This window comes from Cupressus sempervirens, chromosome 4, assembly GCF_028749045.1.
Source record: "Cupressus sempervirens isolate cs-2001-9-10 chromosome 4, ASM2874904v1, whole genome shotgun sequence".
NCBI lineage: Eukaryota > Viridiplantae > Streptophyta > Pinopsida > Cupressales > Cupressaceae > Cupressus > Cupressus sempervirens.
In genome coordinates, this window is record NC_143121.1 from 172,304,409 (window position 1) to 172,324,808 (window position 20,400).

A 20,400-nucleotide genomic window follows, 5' to 3' on the forward strand; every position below is an offset into this window, starting at 1 on the left:
AAGACCCTCCAAACATGTACAAAAGACTCCCAAGCAAAATCGCAGGTCTACAAATATATGCCAGACTCCCAAATAACGCCCAATGCTGCCCAATTCATGGCAGCCTCGCAAACAAAAATCAATGTCACGAATCTGAAACTCAGTACAATTATTTTCTTCCAAGCCACAAGAAATATAGTAATGGAAGAGCTGGAACAATTCCCAAAATTGATTCACAATACCTCAGTTGTGAATCCAAACCCTTTCACCTCAGCAAGGGCACAGAAAATCAAAACTTTAGAAATGTCACCAAGTCACAATAGCAAATAAGATAAATAAATGATCGGATGCCTTTCCCATCAAATGGCCTCATATTTATAATATTCGAAATGGCACAAGTTTCCCAAATGTACTTCACTTAAGAAGTTTCCTCCACACAACATTAAAATATAATAAAGGGTCAATGTAATATAATTTATTAATTGCTTTGGGCTCAAAAAATGACCTTTTCCACGATAACTTAATATTCTAACATGCAAGGCCACTATTTCTTGTTTCCATTCCAATGAGCTATGATATTGAGGTGACCAACAAACAACACCAACAAAAATAGCAACCGCAGCATATTTAGATGAATAATAAAAACAATTCACCTGCCTTGCAAAAAAAAACTGAGAAGCATCAGAATTGAAATCTAACAACACCAAAGTGATCTTGATGATGAAAGACGATGAATGAACCTGACGGGGTGACTTACTATAAATAGACGCTCACTCCAAGATCCTTCGAGCCCAAACTGGAAGACCGAAATAAAAATTGAGAGCATCATTCAACTCCTCTAACTCAACTGAGCTCATCGAAACCAACAGCTTGACTTACTATTTATAGTACGCCCCTCAAACAAAGCCAAAACACACAATAGGCTACTGGAAAGCCTATAACCACACAACTGAGACCCTCAATTCCCATTACCAGCTCGCGAGGGTCGCAATGGTGAACTGACCAAGCCAACTACGGGTCACAATGGTGAACTGACCAAGCCAACTACAAGACCCTGCTAAAAAGGGGGCCATTACATTTTTATTGCCTAAAGCTAAGTCACATGTTCGGCACATATAAAGCACGAGATTCGGATATTTCCAAATATTATTTTTTTCTAAAATATTCGTTGAAATTCACAGTTATTCGAACAGAAAAATCGGTGATGTTTGTTTTTTCTAAAATATTGACTCAAATTCGCAGTTATTAGAGCACAAAAAATAGGGAATATTTTTCTACTGCCGTAAACATATATTCAGCATTTAGCATCCGTTTTTAGGGTTTTCTAGTCAATTTTTCTCTATATAATAATGGACAGAATAAGTATAGCATTAGATTTCTGCAACCAGTGCTCCTGCCATTAAATCCATTCCAGCTCTAGCCGTGCATCTGCAACCAGCTGCTGCTCCTGTTGTTCAATCCATTCCAGCTCTAGCCGTGCGTTTGCAACCAGCTGCTATGCAGGGACTGCCATATGCATTTGCTTTAATTTGTTTAATCCTTTTGAAAACTTTGATAAACTAATGTCATTGCTATTATATTAAACTTATTAATTCTAAATGAAGATTATATTTTATTATATTTATTTCTTTTGAAAGCTTTGATAAACTAATGTCCATTGTTAGCATATAAATTTATTAAATTTAAATGAAGATTTCATTTTATTAAATTTAATTCATTTGTGAACTTTGATAAACTAATGTCCATTGTTCATATATTAATTTATTAATTGTGAATAAAGATTTCATTTCACTAAATTTAATTCATTTGTGAACTTTGACAAACTAATGTCCATTGTTCATATATTAATTTATTAATTATGAATAAAGATTTCATTTTAAATTTATTAAGTATACTTAGAAACGTTTTAAAATATTGATATATTATTTTTTTAGTAATATGACTCTATCAAACATTTGTTTCAAAATTATAAATGAAATATTTTAAAATTTTAAAATATTGATAAATTATTTATTAGCTATATGGTTATTTACATTTTAAAATTTAAGAGTAATATTTTGATTAGATTTTTTAAGACTATTGTTTTAAATAGTCTAAAATTGAACTCTATTAAAACATATTTTTAAATAAATATGTTAAACAATATAATTGTAAAAGTACTAGTTTTAAGTTATAATTTTGATTATATTTAATTGTTAATAAATGAAACCTTTATTATAATTATCTAATATTATTCTCTTATTTTTATAATTCCTTATTGAATCTTTAATAAATAAAAATAAATTACATTACATTTTTTTTTTGGTCGGTTATTATATTACATTACATTAAAAAGAATTATATTATATTAAATATATTTAAAAATAAATTGTATTAAATTACATATATTTAAAAATATTTAAAATTATATAGGCCAATTTAATTTGAATTTAACTTCATTCGAATTATATAGTTGCAGAACAACAATTCGAATTCGAACCTTGTGACTAAGTCCTAAAGGTAAAATGGAGCGGTATAAAATGCTTAGGAAATGAACGGAGTATCAGAAATGCTTTTGTTTAAAACCTAGCTTTCAAAATATTTTTTGATATTATAAACCAGCCTTTTTAATGATGTGGCAAACTCTTAGAGTTACTACAATTCACATATCAATGGTATTTACAGCACTTAATGAAAAGACTTAACATTTTCAAAAAGTATACTCACAACCTACCTTTTTAAGCCTTGGTGAACCAGGAGCAAACCATGTATCTTGCCGCTCAGACTGACAATGAGCAAAGCATGAGTTGATAAACATGCCTCCAGCTCGAGAGGCAGAGAAGTCCCTCAGTGCAAGAAGCATCTTCATCCTGAAACCTATTCATCAATAAGAATCCCTATGATAAGCCTCAGAATAAAGATATATTCAGCTAGAAAAGGGATTCGTCCCATGTGAAAATCAATGAAATAGCTACAATTTTCAGAGAGTTATCAGTCTGCAGCTTAAAAAGATTTTTATCAAAATAAACCTTTCAAGGTAATTATATAAATGAAGAATTTATCAACTAAAGCTTTGTATAATTGAAAAGTAAATCTAGTATAATTTGCACAGGATTGGCATGCATAACTTTGACTGTAGTTATATTTGAGATAAAGAAATGGATACCTTGCAACACATTAAGCTGACTTGCACTGCAGTTAGCTGGGTTTAGTCTACAGTGGTGCCAAAGACCATGAGGATCAGCTTGCACTGGTGCCAAATTATCCTGGACCTGGCATCCACACCAACAATTAAAAGTTTGAAGTTTTGTGATGCTCATATGGGTTCCATACAAAATCTGCTACATGCATAAACATCAGTGACTAAAGGAAAGGAACTAAAAAAAATATGTGAATGTGCATCAATCATAAATAGTGCTTTTTAAAATCCTATTAAGTTAAAGAATGAGTCACGTTCTCATCAATATAAAACTAATTAAAATAAGTTTTGAAAATAAATTCTTGCTTTGCTATTTGTAAAGCAATCCAAGAAAGATATATGTGTCCATTTTATGTGCTCATGGGATACCATGACAATATTTCTAGAATTTATAACTACAATATATAGAAATGCAGAGATTCCAGATTATCCTTGCATTGCATTATTTTTGGCAACTCGTTCTGTACAACCAAACTAGTAGGTACTAGGCATAGATTTGTTCTGTCTTTCAAACAAAAGAATCCTAAACCAGATCATTTGATGACAAATAAAAGAAAGTATATTACCTGCCATGAGTCATATGCTGCATTCAAAATGAAAAGTGGTGTCTTAATATCCTTTAACAGATACTGTGGAAAAAAGCACTGCAAAATTTTTCAGAAAACCCATTAGCAAGAACCAAAAGTTTCAGGCCATCCAAATGTTCATAGTTCACAGAAGAAAAAAATATAAGAAACTGCATTGTCACCTGAGATGGATCCTCCATTCGTGAGGTACAAGCTCTTGGTAAGTTCTTTGTTACACCCTATAGTAGAAAGAAACATATAAACATATGATAAAAATAGTCATTTTTTATAATTCATTTTAATAATGCGATTTGACAAGGAGCCTGAAATGAACTAAGAACAAACAATGCCTAATGGTAGCATACTAATGAAGAATAACCAAACAAAGAAAAGTAACAGTACACAACTATAAGGAACTGTTACACACAGCCTATCAATTCACATCTTAAGAAGAATGGATGAGGAGGAATGATGCAAAGAAGCATATGCCATTTTTCGGTGACTACAAAAAATTCTCAATCAAAGAAATACTTGTTGAATTTTTGTAATTGTAAGTATTTAACAAGTAAAACAAAAACATATAAATATTTAAATTTGCTCAAATAGATTGAATTCATTCCGTGTGTATGTGTCTATATCTGTGTCCATGACTATGTGGCGTGTGTGTGTCTGGGTGTGGGTGTGGGTGTGTGTGTGGGGGGGCTGTGTGCATGTGTCATGAGTGTGTGCATGTGTGCATGCGTGTGTGCATGGGAGGGGGCTGTGTGACTATATGCATGTGTGGGTATGTTAGCGTGTGTTCCCCCTTCGTGGGTTTGGTGATATTATGCCCTTCTCAAGATTAAGGAGAGAGAATCAAATTGTGCTTTCCCCTAAATGAACAACTCAAATTAAAATTAAATAATTTTGTTCATGCTAATCCTTGTATGTTTGGAGCTTGTTAAAATATCAGAGGATGGGTTTCTTGTTTAGGCTATTTCGCAGAATTGCATATTGGAACACCAACAAACAACAAAGCAAAATTACACACCCTCTTTGATGGATTGTGTTTACTCTCCTATCTTATAAAATGAGTACTTGAAATAATGAACAGAATTTTAATGCACACTCAATATAGGAGTAAAAGTATATACTTATTGTTACATCCCAAATTTTCCTTATTTTAAAAATGTGCTTATAGCCGTTGGGATTTCATGTGAAGTCAATTGACTAGTAAATTAGTTAAACAATATGATCATGTGAAATGGAATTATGGTTATTCGTTACAATTCATATGAAGATGCCATGTTGGTTAAGCATTGTGATAATATTTGTTATCTTGAAAAGTTGGTCACTCGTTATAAATTTATGGCGAGTGAAATAGTGATTAGACATTATGATGTTTCATGAAAATGATAACTTGTTATAGTAACTTTGATTATTTTGAGGAATATGTTATTATTGTGGAAAATTCTCTTTTGCAAGAGCATTTTGATGGGGGGGAATCATTGCAAGAGAAGGAATTGGGTAAGGAGCGCCAATCCACCATGGGTTGATAGGTATGAATCCTAACCACCAAGGCTAACGGGTAAACGGGTAGGCAAGAAAGGGTATACTATGGATTACCATGAGCTAACTGATTAACAAATATTTATTATTAAGAAAAGATCACTAAGCAAATTAAAAACTAATATGTTACCTTATAATTTAGATGATCTCACCTATGACATTTGTCATGCCTAAATATATTAATACCATAATATATATATATATATATATATATATATATATATATATATATATATATATATATATATATAATTTAAATGATCTCACCTGTGACATTTGTCATGCCTTAATATAATAATACCATAATATCTACATATATAGATATAGATATAGATATATCTGTGTGTGTGTGTGTGCACATATATGTATGTATGTGTAAATTAGAATGAGACGTATGTATACACCCACTTGATATAAGACGTATACACCAGATACGTTAAAATATCACGCATACATACGTGTAATATATATATATATACACACATACATGGGTACATACATACACAAGTATAGGTAGGTCTAGTATAATATTATTATATTAAGATATTAGCATGAGCTATTATTACTCGTTGGCAATAGTTTTATTATTTTATCTTGAGTGGCCATATTTCTATATTATTCTCATTGGACCTTATAATGTTCAGTGGCCATTTTAATATTATTGACACATTTGAGCCAATGGCTTTTTGTATTGTAACCCCTTGCCATGTTCACACTTCTTGCTCGTAACCGCGCATCTAACCAAGCAAACAAAGATCTATTTGTGCGATAATTCATATTGAACAATATTCATATCATCAGCAAAGTGTTTACCATCTCTTACAGTCTACACTATTTTCTTTTCACACTGCTGCATATATTCTCTGTGAATCCTACTCATATTTCTACAAGTCGCATACAAGTTGCTATTACCATTTGTCGTGAATAGTTCCTCTACCTTTAATCAGGCGTCATTGTTCACATTTTCTATACAGCCTCATTGTTCATATTTGCTAGACGATGCCAGGCTTTCAGCACCCAATGTCGATAATCAATTGCAATATCTTCTACACTACGAATAGCAACGTAGATCTATGTAACCAGCATTGCTCAAGGACTAATTGAGCACTTCAAGAAGTGACCTTACAGTCAGGTCATGAAAATACCTCTACGAAATTATCTTATTTTAATTTGATAACAATAAGGCTCGTAGCTATAGCCTGGAATTAGAAGGCATCATTCGTATTGTTAGAGCCATATGATCTAATGTTTCTTCATTGTTTAAGAGAATTAGAATTAACATTTACGTATGAACATTTTTTTTTTTCAAAATTAGAATTAAATGAAGTAATATCGAAAGGTGCAAGCTTATATAGAGGTATCTGCAATATACTCTCTAAGATAGGAGACATCATCATTATGAAGTTAAGAATAAATTACAAGAATTACTAATTTTGTGTAAAGCCATGGGCCCAGATCAAGCAGAATGCAATCGCTGTGATTAGAAAATACTCGTACAACCACCTCAATGATTCATCAAGGAAGTGCCAACGTGGTCGAGATGAAGGGCATGAATTGATAACCATTGAACCACGAATTATCTATGCACAATAAAAGAAACAACAATCAATAACTATAAGAAAGTAATAAAAGATGTTTAAATCTGTGTCAGCTCATAGTAGTCCGTTGTATAGGTCTTGTTGTCAAGTCGAGCAGCGTGTGATCAAGTACATAGTGCCCACAAGAATCCTTGACCAATGTAGGTTGATGGCATGCTTTTTGTTGTGATCACTAGAGGTCAAGGTGCTAACAGTTGGCATATAAGTCCATGGAAGGTATCCTAAGCCTAGCTGGTTGTCTAGCCAACACTCTTAACACCAGGATGCTCAATGGTTGGATAGTTGTGTCCCAAGCCAATCCCAAGGTAGGGAGGGTCTTTCTCAGTAGAGATTGTGTAGGGGTACTTGAGGGTCTGCAGTTGGGAGGTTAAGCCCTTGACAATGCTTCTCCTCTTTTCCGAATGCTAAGGCTTGCTCAACTCAAGAACTAGATCTTCATGCAAGATAAATACACTTCGGGTATTTTACTTTTATATTTTCGTATTTTAAATTATCTATTGTTAAATGGTTAATATGGTTAAGTTAGTTTACCTTTCATTGGAGTAAGAGTCAGTTAAATTTGTTATTCCTTTTACTTGCATATATAAATTGAAATGAAATTGCATTTCATGTGCAAATGATATGATGATTATTATAACTGTCCTTATGAATCTGAAAGAAATTGTTATTTTGTTATTTAAATCAAATAAATAGGATTAGAAAATTTAGCATGTTACAATTATCCACACACTAATTTATTGCAAAAGTAGATTGGAGATGGTTAGCCAAGGAATCTAACTAGATTACACTACTTTCCTTTACAATACAAAATATATTTAAAGAACCCAACAATTACAAAGAGTAACATGACTAGAGCAAGTGGATTTCTAGAATCCATGAGATCAGTTGCAGTGCTTCTAAATTCAATTGTGTGAATATTTTTCATGAACATTTTGGATCACACTCCATGATCCATCATCAGGATGAATAATAGAGGGTATAATGAGAAAAGGAATGGATCAGCAGACTTAACCAATTAAAGAGAGGGGGAGAGAGGTGAGAGGAGGGAGGTTTCTACTCTCCCTTGTGATGTGTTCTTTTAGTTGTTGGGTCTCTCATTCATTTGGTAGTTTTCTCTTTCTTCCACTCGGTAGCCTCTTTGGAGTTATTTAGCTCTAATTTTTGTCTTTTTTGTTTCTACCCAATTTTCTTTCACTTGGTGGTTGTTTTTGTTAGATTTTTTCACTTTTATGCATTATCACTTCTCTTTTGTGTTGATGTTGTTTGGTTTTAATTTTGTTTTGGCATTTGTTCTTGTGCTTTGTTTCGACAATTAGATCTCTTTAGTTTTGGGTTTTACTCATGCTATTTATTTTTCTTTTCTCTCATCGTTTTTTTCTGTTCTTATTATTTCTTTGTGTATTTTCCTCTAAGGCGTTTGGTCTTCCCTTTGTCCTCTTTGTTTTGGATTTGATTTTATTTGTTAGACTTTTTCATAATTGGTGCTTGTATTTTTCATTATTGTCTTGTGCTTGTGCTGTAGTTTTTTATGTTCGGATTTTGGTGTGTGTGTGTGTATCCATCTTCTTTATTAATATGTTTGTTCTTTTAGTATGTTTACATTTTGATATATGTGTGTGTATGTATATGTATGTATAAATATACATACATATAGTACATATTTATTATATGTATGTATGTATATGTATGTATGTGTATCTATGTATATACACATGGACATACATATATATAAATCTAAATACACATACACATACATTCACGCAGATATAGTTATTACTTTTTTCCTTTTTAGCAATTTGTACTTTTGTCTTATCTTATCTATTTTCCTTTGTTTATTGTTTAATTATTATATTAGTTATTCTTTGTTTTGATTTTTTAGGTTAGGTATTTTTTATTTTTCTGGTTTTTTGTTTCCATTTTAGGTATTATATATATATGAAACTAAAAACCAGAAACAAGTTATTTTTTTCTTCATATTGACCTTATAATTTTGTTTGGATTGGCTTATGTGCATATTTGTTTTTACGTACTTAGCTATTGTTGTTTTTTGGATTGATTATTGTTCACTTTATTAATCTAGGATTTCATATTCATATATATATATATATAGCTTGTTTCTCTTGTTGACCTTTTTTACTTAGTCTAGTTCCTCTTTTCTCCCTTTTGTTGTTAAACATTTTGCCTTTTCTTTGCCACTTGGCATTCTCCTCCTGATACCTCTCTCCCACTTCTCACTTCTCTACCCCTCTTTTTTAGCCAGTTAAGTTGATGCAAAAATACTCACACAACTGAATCCAGAAGCATTGCAATTAGTAATACAACTGTCAATTCAGTCACTACTGACATATATAACTACTCAAGAGCCAACAATCAATTAATACATAGTTGGATAACTCATATAATAGGCATTGTTGCACTCCATATAGATTGCATCTTTATGAGCACAAAATGCTCACGAATATTGATATTCAGGGAGAATCACATAACTATATCAATGTTTTCTTTAGAAGGAAGATGGAAAATTGGAAGCTTAAAAACACTTTAGATGTCATTTGGGAGATTTTCTGTCAGGATACAAATCATGCATGGGATCAACTAGTGGAGACGATAAATTTGAATGTCCAAAAAAGATAGAATAATATTGTTCTATAATCTCTTCAAAGTCAAAGATAGGATGTGCTCCAAACATCAGGGTACAAGATTTCGTGGAACTGGTCAAAGGTATATTTGTCAAGTGCTTGCACTATTCTAGCTGAACAGTCTGTAACATCTTAAGTATTCTTTTTGAAAATAGTATGAAGCCAGATCTAGCTGTAAAATTTCCTTGAAGCCTAGGACAGGCAACAACTGGCTTTGGTTTTAAATATGGAGCTAACTGTATTCAATTTTCTTTTAAGAACGTCATTGTAAACAAATAGAATAACAATTTACAGGTTCATCTCCATCTTCAGAATTAAAAATGTCGAGCATTATCTGTCTAAATCAGCAGATTGGGAGCTATGAGACGTCCTACAGAACAAATTTTTTGATAAGCTTGAAATAAAATGTCTTGTTTGAAAGTTGAAGCCTACAATAGCTTAGGCACATTGACATTCATGGAACATCCTCAACCAAAAAAATTACCAGCCTTATTAAAAAAATGAATAATGAAAACAAGTACCTGCATTGTTACAACGCCTTTAAAGATGGATCTCAAGTAGTGACCTCCAGATATATCCATCCTGGTCATTTATGAACCAGACAATTTGTAAATCAAACAAAACTAGTTGTATTATGAGCTTTTACTGTAGCTCTATAAAAGAAGTTCACAATATAAGAATCATGACAAAGTTACAAAATGTATAATAGTAAGAATCTTAGCAAACATTCTTAGAGTCATGTAGTTTCCACAGTCCATGATGTTAGATTTTTTTCATTTCTAGATTTAACTGTGAGATATTTCATCATCAAGATTTTGGATCATACTGCATGATTCATCGTCAGGAATATACTTCTTCTCTCTAACTATTGCTTTCTTCCTGATAATGGATCATGCACTATGATCCAAGACATTGATGATGAAAAATCTCAGGGTTTAATCCAGAAATGAACTCTATAAAACATTCTTGTTGCAGATTTTCTTTAGAAAAAAATTATCAATTTGTGCTGGTCAATTTATAGTAATGAGGAAGGTTTAGTAAAATCATCTCGTGCATATGAAGTGGCCTAACACTCCAGAATTTAACAGGAGAAATATTCCAGAAAAAAGGCATGTACACTGTATATCTAGAATGTGTATGTATGTGAATATCTGTATGTAGCGATACACGGGTAGATAGATAGACAGATATACATATACATATGTACAAATATACAGAGAAATAAGCATCTATATACAGGTGTGTGTGTCAAAATATAATAGGTATGCATATACCTACATTTATGTGTATGCATAAAGTCTACATATTTAGATATAGATACACACATGAATGCGTACACAAATGAGTGTAGGAAGGGTTGAGACCATACACATCAAGAAATAATCCAGCATCACTGAGGCATTTCACTTTAGTACTACTCGGCATCAACTCCCTATATTCATCACAGTGAAGAATTGATGCTAATCCCCCAGCAGAACATCCAGAAAGCAAAGCCTGCAAATAATTTCACTTTATAACTGAAGATTCAAAAGTAAAAAACTATAGCACTGTGCAAATAGCCACACGTTGGGCATCAATTGCACTGAAAACTTGGCAGCAATCTTGACAGGATAGACCATAAAGCACTCTTCACAAGGTTAATAATTCACTAAAGAATCTTGGCAAATGCTGTGGACATCAGACTTTATGCTACGAAATTAATTATTTTCAAATACTAACAAATATAACATAGCAATTGATAACTTCATATTATTAAAATAAAACAACTGAAAACTAAATAAGGTTGAAAAGAGAAAAATCATTCAAGTTATGAGCATCACACAAATAAGGAAATCAACTAAAAGATCATGGATGGCTTGGAGGGAGAAATAACCTGTTCTGCTCGATTCATTCCTTCTGACAATAGATCCTCCACAGCAGCTTTCCAAATTCGTTGCCCTCTAAAAAATAGTTTAGGTACCTAGAACATAATGACAGATAAATGGTTAGTTTATGCCAATCACACAATAATACATTCATTGACACTGGTCAATAATCAAGTAGTGCTTATCATTTATTGTTTAGAAACCAAGATTCGTCGCATGCCTAACTCTGATTATGAAGCCAACAATTGTCATAAAGAAGATATATTTGAGTATAGGAACTTTAACACATCAGAGACAAATGTCTCTCCCAAGGATGGGAAACAAGCTCGGATAACCATGGATGATGCCCAAAATGTATTTAGAAGTCTCAACACCTCCACATGACAACCTTCTATTCTTTGGAGATGCCAGCTCCAGATTCACTTAAACTATGTTAGAAGTGATGAAAACAATGCCTCGTATCACCCCAAATGTAAGAACATTGTGGTCATTACCAACAGTGTTCTTGAAGTTATGTAGAAGGAACACCTGAACTTTTTATGTTTTCCAGATGTTTGTGTTGTGAAAATGGGAAGATGGAGAGAAATCTTAAAATATTGACACATATAAATACAAAGTACTAAGGTTTGGAGGTACCCATCAACCATGTGCATACCGTACAATGAAATATCTTACTCATTACTGGTCATAGCTCCTTTCCACTTTGTGCACAGCTATTGGCCTGGACCACACCTCTTTGAGAAATGCTGATCAAAATCAATTGGAATCACAAGCTACCCACTCAAGAAAAGGTTGTAAATTCTCCATAGCAGCTTTTGAATGCTAAAACAAAGAAGGATAGAAGGATGTTCATTGATACATCCTCAACTTCCAAACTGCCTACAATGGAGGAAAAGACTGTGGTCCTTTGAAAAACTTAACTTCATATGGTTTAAAGTGTACTTGTGAGACTTGTCAGAACCCAACTCTACTCACAAGTTCAGATACAAGACACCCTCAACATATCTGCAGATCAGACTTGCCAAGTATGCAGGGCTGGTAGGTTACAAAAATTTCTTTCATATATATAACTTTATCTGCCCTAAAACCTACTACATTTTTTAAACACTCACTAGTACCTTTTGAGCTTATTATTAATTGCACATTCACTTTCAAATTACTTCTACAAGAGTTGCATGGAAAGGTATATAAATATCGAGAGTTTTCATGATGTCTTGTACAGCTGGATATAGCTATCTTAAATCTTAAATATACATATATTATTTGTTCATCCATACTTAATGTCAAAGCTCACTTGGATTTGTTTCTACTTTGTTGTCTTAAGAGAAACATTGACTTGTGTTGGTTTTTAAAATATTCCACTGTGTTTTTGGACAGGGACACGGAAAGCAGGGGATGTGTTTCCGAGGAGTTTCCTTGAGGGCCAAAAATAGGGGACGCATTCTTGTCTTATATAGCTAATGGTTCAAAGTTGGCACTAAGTTGAATCTATGTTTCATGCATGCATGCATCAAAGTGTTTGAGTTGGAGACTTATTTTGTGTCTCGAACAAGAGATTTTCTGATTTCACCATAAATGTTGTCATTAAAATTTATATAAAACATCAAAAGACATATAATATATTTATATATATTGAAAAATTCATACATACGTACGTACATACATACATACATACATAGATATATCACCTTGGGAAACGGGGGACAAGTTTCCAAGCAAGGGGGGCAAAGGGGCCCAAATTTGGGGATGGTGGGAGGACGGCGGGGGTACGGTGGGGAAGGACGGGAGGAGAGGGAGGCGTATATACTATATAGTATATACTATACATATGGTACTTAAAATGCTAATTATGAAAAGATGTATAACAATATAAGACATAATGATGTAAAATTAAAAATATTAATTTTCTAAAATCAAAATACTTGAAAATTACATTGTTATTGAACATTGACCATGAAAGTGGAAAAATGAAAATTGAACAATAAATATTAAAATTTTAAATACTCGAATCAGCAACAATAATAGTCATAAATATCAAATTTTCTAAAGTATGAATATCTCATCAATCATCATAAAGATGATTTCATTGAGCAACATAATATCAATACAATATTCAATCTTCATATATCAAAACAAGTACAAACTACATAATCTAAATGCCAAGGCCCAAAATGTAGTGAAGGAGGCTCCTAATCATCCCTTGAGAGACATTAAAAAAATGTTATAATTTTTTTGTTTTAAGTGGATACCAAGTGTTTGGTCATTCCCTAGAGGGGTCAAGGGCTTCTCATCCCCTTGTCCCCTTAGGGGATCTCAGAACATCCCCCTTGTCTCTGTCGAGATGACAACAAATGGGTAGTGCCACTCCTGTCTTGGAGACAAGCTTTTTTGGGGGAGGGGACGCATCCCCATGTTACTATAATATGTATATATATATATATATATATATATATATAGAGGGAGAGAGAGAGAGAGAGAGATGTAGATATAGATATATACATACATATATACCTATATTGTTGTCCCCTACCGTCCCCTCATCCTCGTCCCCCTACATGGGATGTTGCTCCTTAATTACACTAGGGGCTCTTGCCCCGAGCCCCCCAGTCTAGTTTTAATTAACAAAAAAACAAACATATATACTTACATTGTTGTCCCCTGCTATCCCCTCATCCTCGTCCCCCTGCATGGGATGTTGCTCCTTAATTACACTAGAGGCTCCTATCCTGAGCCCCTCGGTCTAGTTTTAATTAACAAAAAGACAATAGGATGTGGGTTCAAGATTTGGGTTCAAAATGCATTTTCATCTTAATGTCATACCAAGACCAAGTCAAATACCACTTAACATCAATCTGATTTGTACCAAATGCTGGGCAGAATTTGAGGATTTGTTGGGCGAGATCACCTAATGTTGGGCAAAAATTCCCCTTTGCGTAGGCTAAACATTAACACTTGATTAGAAGTCTGGGTTTTGTTGGGAAAATAGGGCAATCAAGCAAGAAAGATGGTGACTCCTCTACCAAATTCAAAGGTGGATCGGTAGAAACTGTAGAAGATCGCAAGCGGGTTGGAAGACCCTATGAGGCACTAGAAGACTTGTGAAACTATCTGGGTAGCAATGACTTAGATTACAAAGACTATTGGTTAGGAGTATTAACAATAAGGCTACAAGATATAGCCATCGACTAGTTCGCATAACTAGATGCTTCATCCATAGCTTTTTGGGATGCACTTTAGAGGACATTTGAGGTTGAGTTTAAATTCATAAAAGATGACAATGAGATTGTTGCTGAAATTTATAATACGGATACCAAACAACAACTGGGATGACAAACACTATTGGTTAAAAGTGTTTCCTACAAGGATACGAGATACATCCATTGACTAGTTCACATACTAGATGCTTCATCTATAGTTTCTTGGAATGCAATCCAAAGGACATTCGAAGCTGAGTTTAAATTGGTACAAGATGGCAATGAGATTGTTGCTGAAATTTATAATGCCAAACAAGGGAAGAATGAGAGTGTACAAGCTTACAATCATAGGCTCGAGGAATTGTTCAACAAGTTGGAGTATCAACCAATCAATGGGTTGAAGAGGTGGTTCATCAAGGGGTTGATTTCCTCCCTGTGTAGGAAGATAAAAGTGGTGCCTCCACCCTCATACACCAATGCCTACAATCGAGGCAAAGGACATTGAGAGTTAAAACAAGACAACCTCCCTAGGGAAGAGGAATACACATGATGATGATAGCACAGAGGGGAGTAGTGATGATGAATCAACAACAATGTGGGCCCTACAATGAGAAATTATGAGAAATATGAAAGAACTAAAATCTAAGAAAGGGGCCAATAAATAAAGTAATGAGCTACAGTGTACAGAGTGCAAAATTGAGGGACATGTGAAAGGTTATTGTCCTAAAACGATGTTTTGTGAGATTTGCCAAGTGATAGGCCATTTGACAAAGGAGTGTCCATATGATTTAAAGACTAGAAGCACACAATTACCCTTCACATTAGGAGAGTCCACTCCATGAAAACCCCAAAATCTATTGCCAAGCAATCATGAAAATCAGCGACAAAATAAAATATAGTACAACTCCAAAGGATAAACTATCATACAATGCATTGGGCTATCAAAATGGGCAAGGATGTGGAAGGTGGCTATGCAAATGGTGTGATCAAGGAAACCATGAAGACACCAACTATCCCAAGCAAAAAGGGGTGAACATGATAGACATTACAAAAGTGAAGGAGGAGGTGTTGGCAATTAACAAGCTATGGGCCAAGAAGGCAATATCCCTAACCCTTGTACGAAGAAGGAGAGACTTCAAGAAGCCAAGGCTGATATTGAACAAGTTTACCCACTTATTTCTCTTCAAAAAAACTAAGTTGTTTTTATGTCTTTAGGTGTATATTCGAGTCATTGAACCCTTATGTTGAACCTCTTGTAGTTCAAAGTTCAAAGTCCAGTAGGAGTCGCGTCGTTATCAACTTGCCAAGTCATCCAATCCCTTAGAGCACTCACCATTGAACTTGAACCTTGAACTGTAAGGTTCGAGGTGCCAAATCAACTCTTTTGTGTTTAGTGCTTGAAGTCCCTTGGTCTCTTTTGGAAAGTTTATGCACTCATCGAAATTGAAGCTCTTTTTCAAGGTTCAAAGTTCAAAGTTCATTAGAAACAAAAGCCGGCAACAGGTTTCATGGAAAGTGGTGCTCATTAGTTAAGGTGTACGAAAAGCGAACGAACCGACATTTAATGATTTTAAAAAGTGGTGTATTGGAGGTAGCAATGAAATGACTATGTCTACATGCCGAAATGACTCACATTTAAAATTGTTAGTATGTTGTTAAATCGGCAATACTCTACACGATGAAATTAATTGTATCAAGCGTGTGTAATCTCGAATCAAATCTTTCTGTCTCCATTTCATAAACACATATAATCATACTAATTAATCATGACAATAGTATATTGAAGCAGCAGAGGAAGGCAACTTAGTTTGCTTTCAAAAAATCACAAGTGTTGGGTGAATCCATCTAGTGAGTATTGGAGCATTTTCTACGCAAAATTCTTTCTTTTCATTAATTGAATTTGTAGAGTAGGGATTTGTTGTTTTATTCCTCTATTGTTGTGTGGATCTAGGAGTTCTCTATAAAAATGTCTATATCTAGACCTAAGCTCCCTACAATAGAGAAAGACCCTTGTCTAGTTAGTTCCCTCCCAGAAATCGGAGATACAACCCTCCTAAATGTAGACCTAGAAGAGATTGTGGAAAGAATTAAAACTATTGAGCAAAAATCAATGGCTAGTAGAGTGGCCAGAACTGGCCTAATTGAAGCCATTGGCTTTCCAAAGCAACACCTTGCCTGGAATTGGCGTTGGAGTGCATGAATAGGTACGAAGTTGAAGAGAAGTGTATCTGTACCTTCACTAGCAAGACATTGGTTAGAATATGCCGAGATTCAGTAATGGTAGCCATGAGGCATGGAGATGTATGAGGATTGGACTATAGGTGTGGTTTTTAGTCAATTTTCTATGAAGAAAATGGATTACAACAGTGTAATTACAAGGAATTGGTTGTTGAAACCTAAAAAAGGTGGCTTTGTTTGCCTAGACCCTTAACCAAAGAGCACCTAATTAGAGACATCAAAGATATAGTATTGTTGTTGAACAGGGTAAAAGGGAACCATCATTCTTTTCTCTGGGAACACTGGATGTATTTCTTCATCCAAGTGATATTAGGAGTGAAAAAATTCATAGACTAGGAAGAGATTGTCGCAGACAAGTTACATGAAGAACTAACCCAAGTTAGTGGTATGGCTGGTTTTTATATGACTTCCTGCTTATTTTATATTCAAGCTTTTTGTAGAGAATAGGAGGGTCTTCCGCATGAGCTTGGAGAGACGACATGAAGATTTAGAAGTATCATGCGCACTTGCAACAGCAGGAAAAACCCTGAGAATTTCAAACTAGTAAATGATGTATTTCTAGCACACTTGGTCTTCGAGTTACAGGGGAAATAAAATAAGAAGCTCTTTGAAGAAGCCATGCAATTAATCACTCTTTATGGAAGTTATTTTATTCAGTTCCCAAAATTCACTTATTTGGGAGTAGGAGGGTTTGATGGAGAGCCTATGAGACTACCCAGACACTACCTCGATGAGTATGTGTTGATTGAAATCTATAGACAATTAGCTCATGTGGATCAATGGCTTAAAGGAAAGAAGAGTTCATGAGTTGTTTTTCTAGTCAATTTAAGGCACTACCATTGCAGGTTAGTGTATAATGCATTGAACCTTGAGTCTGAATCAAGAGGTGAACTTGAAGCCATATCAAGCTAAGTCTAAATTTGGTATTAAAGGCTTTGCCAAAGCCAATTTGAATGTAGCCCCAGATTTCATGCATGAACCACAATTAGAAGACTTTTAAGCAGACTGTATTGATGAGTTCTAAGTAAGGAAAAGACTCTGGTCTAGGTTTACTCTAAAGTAGATTGTTACTCTCAAGTTGCAACTGAATATTGAAGGTGTTGAAGAAGATGATGAAAAGGAAGTGTTAGACCCTCAATACCTTGATCGAGTCCAAGGAATTTTGATTCCTAAGATTGGAGTAAAAAGGAGGATAATGTGCAGTTCAGAACTTTCAATGTTATAAGAATAGAGAAGTGGCTAAGGGAACGCAAGATGAGAAAATCATGCAATACAAAGGAAACTTCTCAATGGAAATCAAGGCAACCAAGTTCAAAACCTTCCTCAATTCATACTGATAAGATTGTTGAATGTCCTCCTGTTGGTGAAACTAGACCAGAAACAGAGCCCCTTGCAAAGAAACAAGTTCAAGCTCAACCATCGTCCAACACTCGCGACATGGACATGGACATGAAAGTACTAGTGGGCATGGACTCTATAGAAGAAATTGAAAGGCCAATGGAAGATTAACAAGCAACCTACTGGCACAAAAGAACTAGTGGACATGGACTCTGTAGAAGAAATTCAAAGGCCAGCAGAAGATCAAAGCGCCAAGCATTCACTTGAGGCAGTAATGGAGGTCAAGAAGCAGACATGAGTAAAACTTGGCTCCCCTATTGCATTAACCTTGATAAACTAACACCCAAACACCCCAAACCAAAGGTACATCAAGTGCACCAAAATGGCTTGAGCTCTCTACAACAAGAAGAGGAGCATTGTGTTAAATCCGCTATTTTTTCTTAATTATAAATATTTTATATAGTCATTAAGACTTCAAGCAAAATTGAGTTGGTTGGTTAAATTTGTTATTCATTTTAGTTTCATATGAAAATGAAGTATTAGTTGCTCATTATGGTTCATGTGAAATTGAAGTGTTGGTTATTCATTATGGTTCATGAGAATTAGAAAAATTGGTTTTCTTTATGAAGTTATGAAGTTATATGAAGGAAAATGGTTTAGCTAAATGATTATTTGTTTAAATAATTTGGAAATATGTTATTAACATTGTAAATTTCATTTTGTAGGAACATGACGAAGGGGTGAAGCATTGCCAGAGAGGGCAATGGGCATGAGGGCACCACCTGCCATTGAGCTGACAGGTATGAGTCCTAAACCGCTGTGAAGAACCTCCTTATAGCAATATCGTGAGAATGCTCGAAATAACAGAATACAAAGTGATAGCAGAACTCAGAATGAATCTACTGATCGCAGGCCACTTCGAGGGGGTAACCTCCTTTGAGCAAGCTCAATACAATAAATTCGTCCGTGCTCATCAAGGGCCTCAACCTATTCTTATATACTGGGTACGATCTAGAAAAGTAATACTACCTATGCATGTGGGATAATAAAATATACTCACGGGACGACTTACAAAGCATATGCGTCCAACAACACTACTCTAACAAAATAAACAGAAGGAACACACAGGTTCCTAACATCCCCTCTCCCTTAGAAAAAAGCTTTGTCCTCAAAGCTTAAAGTGTGGAAATTGTTGTTGAATCTGAAGAAGGGGTTCCCAGGTAGCATCCTCTGGTTGCATGCCATGCCACTGAATCAAGACCTCAGAGATGGAGCGAGAGCGAAGCTGGCGAGTGCGCTGGTCAATGATTGCCACCGGCTCCAGGATAATGGATCCTTCCGTATCCATTTCAGGGAGAGTAGTTTGTGCTCTGACAGTGGTACCCAGAACTTTCTTTAGACAAGAAACATGAAAGACTGGATGAATGCGGGAAGAAGGAGGAAGTTCCAGTTTATAAGCAACTGAACCAATCTTCTGCAGAACCTTATAAGGCCCATAAAATTTTGGGGCCAGCTTATGACGCCCTTTCAGCTTTAGGGAGGATTGTTTGTATGGTTGTAGACGAAGAAAAACCATATCCCCAACTTGAAATGAGCGCTCAGAACGGTGTTGATCTGCTTGCTGTTTCATCCGATTACGAGCCATGTGAAGATTATCCTGTAAGGTACGAAGAATCTGATCCCTGCTGCGGAGAACTATGTCAACTGCCTGGACTGGTGAGCTGTTGGGAGTGTAGGGAAGGAGCACTGGAGGTGCCTGACCATAGACTGCTTCATATGGAGTCATTTTAGAGGCAGTGTGGTAAGAGGTATTGTACCACCATTCAGCTAAAGGGAGCCACTTGGCCCACTGATGTTGCTGTTCGGAAGTGAAGCAACGAAGATAAGTTTCCAAGCATTTATTGACAATTTCAGTTTGACCATCAGTTTGTGGGTGATAGCCCGAACTCATCTTCAGTTTGGTGCCAGTTTTCTGAAACAGTTCAGTCCAAAAATGACTGGTAAAAGTTGCATCACGATCAGAGACAATGGAAGAAGGGAGTCCATGAAGACGAAATATCTGGTCCATGAAGATTTGTGCAACAGAGGAGGCAGTATAGGGGTGGCTGAGGGCACAAAAATGACTATATTTCGAGAGACGATCAACCACAACCAAGATCACTGTCTTGCCACCGGATTTAGGAAGCCCTTCAATGAAATCCATAGAAATATCAGTCCAAATCCGTGTAGGGATGGGCAATGGTTCGAGCAAGCCAGG

The 20,400-nt window shown here is 34.9% G+C and overlaps 1 protein-coding gene across 1 annotated transcript in view; it reads right to left on the bottom strand.

Moving 5' to 3' along the window:
* LOC149560530 (pectin acetylesterase 12-like) overlaps positions 1 to 20,400 on the bottom strand; it is a 60,337-nt gene that overhangs the window by 12,303 nt on the left and 27,634 nt on the right. The window contains exons 5-11 of the mRNA XM_089824715.1: positions 11,382 to 11,468; positions 10,878 to 11,002; positions 10,030 to 10,090; positions 3,906 to 3,962; positions 3,724 to 3,801; positions 3,125 to 3,230; positions 2,693 to 2,835 (exon numbers count right to left, since the gene is read on the bottom strand). Of these exons, the coding sequence (XP_089680841.1) occupies positions 2,693 to 2,835; positions 3,125 to 3,230; positions 3,724 to 3,801; positions 3,906 to 3,962; positions 10,030 to 10,090; positions 10,878 to 11,002; positions 11,382 to 11,468 (657 nt within the window). The remainder of the gene's footprint in view (positions 1 to 2,692; positions 2,836 to 3,124; positions 3,231 to 3,723; positions 3,802 to 3,905; positions 3,963 to 10,029; positions 10,091 to 10,877; positions 11,003 to 11,381; positions 11,469 to 20,400) is intronic.